Source organism: Nannospalax galili, unplaced genomic scaffold, assembly GCF_000622305.1.
Source record: "Nannospalax galili isolate Female #2095 unplaced genomic scaffold, S.galili_v1.0 scaffold691, whole genome shotgun sequence".
In the NCBI taxonomy this organism is placed as follows: Eukaryota; Metazoa; Chordata; class Mammalia; order Rodentia; family Spalacidae; genus Nannospalax; species Nannospalax galili.
The window spans coordinates 945,557-954,936 of NW_008330362.1; the positions used below are offsets into that span (position 1 = coordinate 945,557).

Consider the following 9,380-nt stretch of genomic DNA (forward strand, 5'->3'; position numbering starts at 1 on the left):
CATGTATTGCCTGCATATGCACCCGTGTTGTACAATGCCTGCAGAGGACAGAAGATGTTGGATCCCCTGGAACTGGAGTTAACAATTGTTAGCTGCCATGTGGGTGCTGGCATTCAAACCCAGGTCTTCTGCAAGAACAGCCAATGTTAACCACTGAGCCATCTCTTCAGCCCCTGAACTTAGATTTTAATAACCAGTATCATAGAGTTCTGTACTAAATGTTCAAGTCACAATAATCAGAACCCGTAAGAAAATATCAAAGCTACATCTTATCAAGTCATTCAAACACAAGTAAATTAACCATGTTTATTAAAATGTTACACATAAAACTCAAAGATTTGAAATTGTACAATTTTGTCCTCCCAATAAAATTTTTTTAGAAGGGGGCTTGTGTTAACAGGCATACATTTTTTTTTTTAGCTATAAACCATAAGCTGAACCTAAACAACATTAATCTTAGTCTATTCAGGTTCCTTAAGCATATATATACTGATACAAATGCTAACATGACCCTGCATCATACTTCTGTATGGCTACTCATCTGTAGAGTTTAATGTCTGTGTCAGACATAATAGAGAACATGTATTTTTCTCCTTGTCAGTATTTACATTTAAAAACAGCATTCAAGCCAGGTGTGGTGACGCATGCCTTTAATCCCAACACTGAGTGACAGGCCAGCACTGCCTCAAAAAGGCCAAATAAGAGCATTCATGATTTGACTAAAATACGTGTATTTGTTAAAAACTGAAATGTTTCTCCCTTTCAAATGTTCTCAGTTAATTGTGATCATCAAGACTTGATCTTAGGGATAAAACTTAAACTCCTAAAGTCTTAACCATCTGAGAGTTTTAACCTTGAAGATAGTTTTATTTATAATGAATCAGTAGGCCTAATCTCTGAAATTAGGTAAGGCTCCCAGAGGTGATGCTCTAACAGCAGCCCCTCTGGGGTTTCTGGAAAGCAAATCAAGTTTGTAGTCAAGATTTCCTAGGCAGTAAACCAAAGTCCTATTGCAAGCATCAAAAACTCCAGTCACTCTTAAGGGAGCGAACTAAAGGCTCTGACTTAATGAGCTATTTTAACAAAAAGTTAAAGGAATGCAAGATTAGCCAGGTATGGTTCACAGCTGTAATCCTAGTATTTGTAAGGGCTGTTGCAGGATTCCAGTATGTTCAAGGGCTACAAAGGACCATCTCAAAAAAAGAATGTAGCTAGGCGTGGAGGAACAAGCCTTTAATCCCAGCAAGCCAGAGGCAGAGGTAAGTATCTGAGATGAAGGCCAGCCTGGTCTACAAAGTTCAGGTCATCTATGACTACAAGGTCTCAAAAAACCTTCAGAATATTTGACAGAAATTTTAAGATGAATACATGATACCAAAGTCTTGAAAATGAAATCACACACGAATGTCAATTTTTAGCTAAGAACTGTTGGACTGATAACGACTAAAACACTACAAAACCAAATTTTTGTTTTGTGGTGCTGGAGACTGTGCTAGGCAGGGACTCTACCACTGAGCTGGGATTAAAGGCTTGCAACCACACCCAGTGACCTCTAGACCTTTCTTTTAACATGAGTGTGGGTATGTGTTTTGAGATGGGATCCTACTGATTCCCAGGCTGACTTTGACCTGGATTCTCTATCCTCAACCTCCCAAGTAGCTAGGACCTCAGGTATACCTAAATTACATACACCCAGCTCCTAAATTCAGTCATACAATAAATATAAAGTATGGATTAGACATTGTCATTGTTCCCTGGTACTTGGTTTATCCAGAAGCAAAAGCTTTACTTGGGATGGTTCATGACAAACACATTCGCACTCTTAAATCTAAAACAGATAAGAGCGCCAGGCATGGTGGCACACACCATGAATCCTAGCATTCAGGAGGCAGAGGCAGGTGAATCTCTGGGTTCGAGGCCAGCCGGTCTACATAGTAAGGTCCAGGCCAGCTGGGACTACTGGGAGACCCTGACTCCAAAAATGACCAAAAAAAACAGCTTTGAGTTGACTTTGACCAAAACTTTTACCATCTTTTATCCACACATTCAAAAGTGTCAAACCACATCAAAATAGAGATGATAGATATATATATATCATATATATATATCTCTTAAGGACCGTGTCTTCATCAAAAATCTATACATAAAGAACTTTACAAAGCCAACCCTTGCAATATAGTAATAAAAAGAATACTGATAAACAAGGATATTTAAATGTCAAAGTACTACTGATTCTATCAAGCCAATAAAAATGGGGTAAGGTATAAAAATGGGATAAGATTTTATAATTTTCTAATGATTTGAACTATTGCAGATAATACCTCATTTTTAAACAACACACCATTTCCATCCAACCATGGGAGGTTTAACTTTTTTTTTGGATGTATGGCAACTTTACATGTTTGCTACTTATGCTACCCTTAGTTTTCTAACTAGCAAGGTGTTTAACCTTCGCCAGATTAAGACCACTTAACGGTTAAGATTGAGGCTTTCAATGAGAAACTATTTTCCACATTAATTCCTTTAACAAATGCAAAGTGTGGCATACTATGTTTTTTAAATCATAAAGGTTACTAGATAAACTTTGGTAAACAGACAAGGAGACTTCAGAGAAACATATTGAAGTGATTTCATTTAAGAACGTTATTATGTGCTGGTTGAAAAAGAATATCAATATTAGTATCACTAAAATTAGTGAAACTATAACAATGTTTAAAATTTTAAAAAATTCAATTTCTTTTTCATCCTTATCGGGCCAGGAACATGGTATCCTTTTTGAAGAAATCGTCATTTCAGGAATGGCAGCTCTCTTGATGTGTCCAATTTCTGTTCTGCTCCATTCTTCCTTTAATATCCTGCTTACTCGAGGGTAAATTTCAACAGGCTGGACCTCAGGGAGTGGTCTTTGTTTTAGCATTTGCACGCGCTGGCGGACATCATCAATTTTTTCAAGAAATCTAAGTGGAGACTCTTCTTGTAAAGCTGTGGTCACTGTCATCAACTCAAGCTGTTGCTCTCTTATTTCCTTCACTCTTTCAATCTGTGGTGTGTATTCTTGATTAATCAGATTGCCAACATCACAGAGCGCTGTGAGGAAAAATTTTTTTTTCTGTTCTAATATATCAGTAAGCTCCTTAAAATACTGGAGAACAATTTCTTTATCACCTTGGACCATTTTCTCAGAATGAGATTTTTGTTCTTCTAGCTTTTCAATAAGATGAGTGATATCAGTCCAGTGTGTGTCAGTTAACTGTTTAAGCAACTTTTGAGGTGTATCCTTTTCTTTCAGATAGGCACTCTGAAGATCATCTATAGGATGTCCATGATGTTGGCCTATAGTAAGGCAATGGCCACAAACTAACTTTTTATCTAGTAGACAGTAAACATTTAATGGTTGCCTGTAATGCTCAGGGCAGGTGACAACATCTGGGTGGTCTTCTTGCTGATATTTTTCAATAATTGCTCTTAATGCAAAATTAACAGGTAAAGATTCTATACCAGTTGAAGCAATTTCAATAATACTTCTGCAATTAGGACACTTGAGTGGAATTCGTAAAGGCCTCCATATATAAAAGTTACCAGATGCCTGAAGAACATTTTCCAAACAATTTCTACAGAATGTATGAGAACATGGTAGTACACGAGGATCTTCAAAAATACTGTAACAAATGGGACATGTTAACTCGTCCTCAAAATTGTGCATTTCCTGTCAAAACAAAAAAAGTATAATACACATCTAGCACGTGTTATTTAAGGTTTTAAGCATAACCTCCAAACTGTAAATATACTGTATTTGTCATTTAAAAAGACTAGTTTACTGAGTTTCTTTTAATGAAGCTTTCTTTGCAATTCAACTCATTTACATCTATTCAAATTACTATAAGCTACTCTATACATCTAATACAAAAATCAAAAGAAAAATCAAAACTGCACGTCGTGAACAGGAAAGAGTAAACATTTCCTTTGCATAAGCTTATTAGCTTTTACTGTTTGATTAAAAGGAAGAAAATGTCCACTCAGAAAATATACTCTTTTTGTCCTGTTTCTTTGAGAAGGCATCTCACTCTGGCCCAGGCTACTCTGGAACTCACTATGCAGCAGACTTGTCCCAAATTTGCAGGACTCCCATTCTGGGACTGCAGGCATCTAGTTTCTCTAAAAATTATCATCAAGGTAAGCATAGAGCAATCCATACTTTCTCTTCTTCCCCTACCTCTTTTCCTCCCTCTTTATTTTCTGGTGCTAGGGATCAAACTTAAGGCCTTGTATATGATATGATAGGCAAGCACTGAACACTGAGATCCCTAGATCCAGGCCTATAGCTTTCTAAAGTAATTTTAACTTCAAGATTTGGAGAGGCAAAAATTTAACTTGCAATCAAAATCAGTTTGAAAGATAAGAGTTGATTATGGGAACTTTGAAGTACTCACTGAAAAGTGAAAATCTAGAACACTAATAGTAAAGAAGATAAAGGTGAGGCCAGAGAGATGGCTCAACAATTAAGAGCTGCTCTTCCAGAGGTCCCATGTTCAATTCCCAGCATCTTCATGACAGCTAACCCCTGTCCTTAACACACCAGTTCCAGGGGATGTTTGTTTAGCTTTTGGCTCCTTAACTACCATCTGCCAAACTTTCAGTGTCCTACAAGTCTCAAGGTAAGCTTGCTGGTTCTCTAGATTAGGTGACTTTGTTAATCAACACTACATGATTACCACATAGCACTTAAGGATTTTATTTTTGACAATTTTGTGCTGGGTGTGGTGGTACACACCTTTAAACCCAGCACTCAGGAGGCAGAAGCAGGTGATCTCTGAGAGCAAGGCCAGCCAGGTCTACATAGGGGGCTGAAGGTAAGCTGGAGCTACAGGGAGACCTTATCTCAAAAAAAAAATTTTCTAACATTTTATAATAAGCACAATTGAATCAGCAGTAGGCATTCTCTGGTTAAATGAACAACTGCCTCAAGGTACCAGGGTTAATAGAGATCTTGGTTTTTAAAAATAATAAAATCTCCCTCAGAAGCTGACATTGAAGAGTCCATCGGAAAATACTCCAAATCTTGTCTGACTGAGAATATACAGGATCCATAATGAGCCAAGTTGTGGCATTAAGAGGGGAAGGCTTGACCTGTGTAGTACTCCAGGAAATTCATTAGACAACAGTATAGAAAATGACTGTCATTGCAAAGAAATTCAAGTGAATGAAGACTAAGAAGTCTTTACAGCTGGCCCCCCACCCCCCACCCCACCCACACAGAGCTCTGAAGTCACAGAAAACTTATCCAAAAAAATAAACATGTTCTTGGAGCATTTCAGGGACATCAGAAAGCACAATGGAGGAATACAGACTCGTTAACTGTGAGGAATAAAATTGAGCAATGACATACATTCAGTCTAGATTACTATCATTAACTGACGTCTAAGTGGCAAAACTGGAAAAAAAAATTAGATGTACCTGTCAAAAAGCTAGGGAGGGGTTGGGGGAAATGTTTTAGTGAGTAAACCACCTGCCTTGTACACAAGCTCAGATCCCCAGAACCCATGTAAGGTCCTACAGCAAGATGGAGGCAGAGACCTGAGAATCCCCAGAAGCCTAAGGGTCAGCTAGCCCGGCTGAGGTGGTAGCCAACAAGAGACCCTGACTCAAAGACAGCGGACCTCCACGTGGGCCCTTCTATACACACATGCTCAAACACACAGATTTTTTTTTTTTAAACCTAAGAAATTGGCTGGAGAGATGACTCAGCCGTTAAGAACACTGGTTGTTCTTGCAGAAGACCTGGGTTCGAATCCCAGCACCCACATGGCAGCTAACAACTCCAGTCCCAGGGAATCCGACACCCTCTTCTGACCTCGCGGCACTGCACAACATTGGTGTACTTACCTACATGCAGGCAATACACGCATATACATAAAATAAAAATAATAAATTTAAAAATTTTTTTTAAAAACCCTAGGAAACAAATTCTGAGAATCCATTTAAGAATAACTCAACTTTCTTAGAATGAGAATATTCACACTATTAAAAAGAAAATGTAAAAGAAAAAAAATTACTACATATATTTTCTAGAATAAGCAATCTTAAATTTAACTAAGCTATAGGAAGTTTCCAAACAATAAAAATATCAATCCAGCTGGGCATGGTGGTACACGCCTTTAATCCCAGCACTTGGGAGGCAGAGGAAAGTGGATCTCTGAGTTCAAGGCCAACCTGATCAACATAGCAGGTTCCAGGCCAGCTGGGGCTACAGGGGAACGGTGTCTCAAAAAGACCAAAAAAGCAAAAAAAAAGAAAGTGAACAAATATGTGGCTCTGAGCTGTACTCTCAAAAATGATTCAAGGGGCTGGAGAGATGGCTCAGTGGTAAAGAGCACTGACTGCTCTTGCAGAGGACCCAGGTTTGATTCTCAGCACCCACATGGTAGCTACGAACTGTCCTTAACTCCAGTTCCAGGGGAATGAAGCCCTATGGTAACTCAAATGGTGACTCAAATGGTAACTCAATGGTGACTCAAATGGTAAAAATGCTATGTATAATACAATGAAAACTGAAAAAAAAAAAAAAAAGGTTTTCTAACTTGTTTGCCAACTATCAGTCATTCATCTGCCAATTTAAAGTCAATCTGTATTATTTTATACTTTTATAAAAAGCTAAAAAAAGTAAAAGTAACCCATGTAAAAATCTACTTTCCTCCAGTGAATTCTAAAATCTGAAGTAAAAAACAGTTCAAGATATCTGACTTCCCTTTAAGTTATCAAGTAATATAATTTTTTTTAATCTTGGAAAGAAAGCCAAAACTAAATTGTTGACTTTAAATTATTTCACAAATTTCTTGTGTTTAAACATAAAGCATTTCTGAATTCCTCATTTTGTGAAGTCTTTCATTACGGGGGCTTGATAGAGCTTCTGTGACATCTAACCAGGATATAATATCCAAACAGATGGACTATGAAGCAGTATCAAAAATACTACCTGTTCTTGATGCATCTCAGTTTTAAGTCAATGCTTTACTGCCTTTCATCTTGGAACATGAATAGTCATCAAACATTCATTACTTTTAGTTTAGTTTAGTTTTTTGAGACAGCGTCTGCTGTATTCCAGGCAGTCCTAAACTCATAAGTAGCTCTGGGGACTATGAATTCCTGATCCTCCTGCCTCCACCTACCTGAGTACTGAGATTACAGGCCATCCACCACCACACGGGGCCAAACTGCATTTTACAACCTCTGTAAAGAAATGTTATTTACCACATCACAGAGCTCAATGACTTGTCATAGGACTTCTGGTGAATCAGCTCCAAGTCTGGGAAAATTCCAATGGTGCCACCCACCCAGTCTGGGGCTCACAGCTCTGTGGCCCTAAGTGATAAAACATCTACTTCATGAAACTCAAGACTTAAGAAATGCTGAGTCAGGGTAGTCCCAGTACTCAGGAGGCAGAGGCAGGGGATCTCTGTAAGTCCAAGGCCAGCCTGGTCCACATAGCAAGTTCTAGGCCAGTTGGAGCTACAGGAAGACCCTGGCTGAAAAAAATATAAGACCAAGAAGCTACTAATGTAACTTAACCAGAAATCTAAATGAGAAGTAATGACTTTGAATTTTTCTATACTTTTCAAAGTGAAAATATATTTGATGGAGAACATTCAGCAGCACTCTTGCTGAAGGGCAATTTCAACACTAATTACCTAAAATCAAAACTTCACTTTACCAGACTAAATGATGGTACCCTGGCTAAGTGAAAATGAATGCAGATCAATGTGTAAATGCAGAGTAAAGAATACAAATAACTTAATAAATTCAATATGAAAATGCATATATATCAAATAATACAATTTATGTGCACATATACAGACATATACATCCTTGTAAAAATCTTTGGAAGATTTGAGGTTTTAGGTCAGAGGCAAGTTGTTTACTTTCATTTTGTTTCTTCCATAAGATAAGGTTAGACTTTTACATACCACCAACATAACATCTTTTTTTTCTTTTTCTTTTTTTTTTTTTTTTAAGACAGAGTCTCCCTTGTAGCCCCAGCTGGCCTGGAACTCACTACATAGACCAGGCTGGCCTCGAATTCACAGAGATCTGGCCTCTTGCTGGGATTAAAGGTGGTCTTCATCACACCCCACCATAACACCTTTTTTCTTCAAGGGACTTTAAATTTCACCTTATAATTCAGATCACACACTGTTAAAAATTGACTGAGAATTTCCTCATATCCACTTAACATCCCAGAACTTACCTGGTTTTTTGATCTCGATTTGTATACTGAATATACTTTCTCTTCAACTTTTCCAGATTCTTTTATTGTTATTCTAAAATTAAAACAATTTAATGTTTCAGATTCATTTTCTCAAAAAAGACTGTTAAGTCACTGTTTACCTTCCCTATGCCTGTTTATTTGGTTGTTAGGTCACTGTGTTTACCTTCCCTATAGCTGTTTATTTTTTTGTAGTGACGTATACCAACAGTTAAAGCCTGCAGCTGATGTCCCTCACATCTTGACAATCCCAACAATTTTTTGACACACAGGCCTTGTTACAGCATCCAAGCATCTATGAGCGCTGAACCGTATTAACCAATATGATGATGCGTCATAGTTCTGTTTAGTGTTTTCTTGTTTGGGGTTATTTTTGTGTTTCTTGTTTCTGAGACCAGGTATAACTCTGTAGCCTTCGCTTCGCCTCTCCAGTGCTGGGACTACAGGCGTGAACCAACACCGAGGGCAACAAAGTTTAGACTGCCTACACTCGGCAAAAGCACGACCCGGGGAAAGTTCACCAGCTCAAAACTAGTGATTTGGGTTACTCCCATCTACACGTGTGCCCATCTCTCAGGTCTGCCACGGAAATGCTGTGGGACTCTTGGGTCAGTGTCCCATCTGTAAAATGGGTTTACGTCTCAAGCGAGCTTCGAAGAGGCTCCAGCTGGCCTTCCCCGCCCAGGCTGTCTGTCCCCGAGGCCCGGCGGCCCGCGGGGTCCTGAGTGGGGAGCTGGCTCCCCTCCCACCTACAGCTCCACACTCACCCTGCCGCGAGCAGCGCTCGGACGGCGGAAGCCGAGCCCTCCGCTCCCTCCCGTCCCCAGAGTCCCGGCGGAGCGCCCAGGCAGCCGACGCTCGGGAAGGAAAGGGATCGGAGCAGGCGGACTCACCGCGAGGCGGGACGGTGCGGACGGCGAGACAGGGCGCGGGCGGCGGCTCCCAGCAGCTAGTGGCGAACGCCCAGGGCCGCGGCGCGCGGAGACTTCAGGTGCCTGGAGAGGCGGGGCCCGCGAGCCGCGCGCTGCTCCACACCAGCAACTTTCCTCTGCTCGGCGTCGGCCAATGGGAAAAGGCCGGGGCGGCCTTTGAAAACCAACGGCCGGCGGGGCGGGGGCGG

At 40.0% G+C, this 9,380-nt stretch overlaps 1 protein-coding gene across 3 annotated transcripts; it reads right to left on the reverse strand.

Moving 5' to 3' along the window:
* Positions 1-149: 149 nt before the first annotated feature.
* Positions 150-9,315, reverse strand: Trim59 (tripartite motif containing 59). Of its 3 annotated transcripts, none has more exons than XM_008847303.3 (3): positions 9,154-9,315; positions 8,243-8,315; positions 152-3,706 (listed from the first exon to the last, which is right to left on the reverse strand). In XM_008847303.3, exon 3 carries the CDS (start codon positions 3,701-3,703, stop codon positions 2,492-2,494), a length of 1,212 nt encoding a protein of 403 aa, XP_008845525.1. In that variant the 5' UTR covers positions 3,704-3,706; positions 8,243-8,315; positions 9,154-9,315; the 3' UTR covers positions 152-2,491. The 3 variants fall into 3 exon arrangements, 2 of the variants coding, with proteins under 2 accessions (XP_029426393.1, XP_008845525.1); XR_003851769.1 differs by having other exon boundaries at positions 3,529-3,659; XM_029570533.1 differs by lacking the exon at positions 8,243-8,315 and having other exon boundaries at positions 150-3,706.
* Between the last annotated feature and the right edge of the window lie 65 nt (positions 9,316-9,380).

Coding starts and splice junctions, on each gene's coding strand:
- Trim59 (XM_029570533.1), bottom strand. CDS start 3,703: ATGCACAATTTTGAGGACGAGTTAACATGTCCCATTTGTTACAGTATT.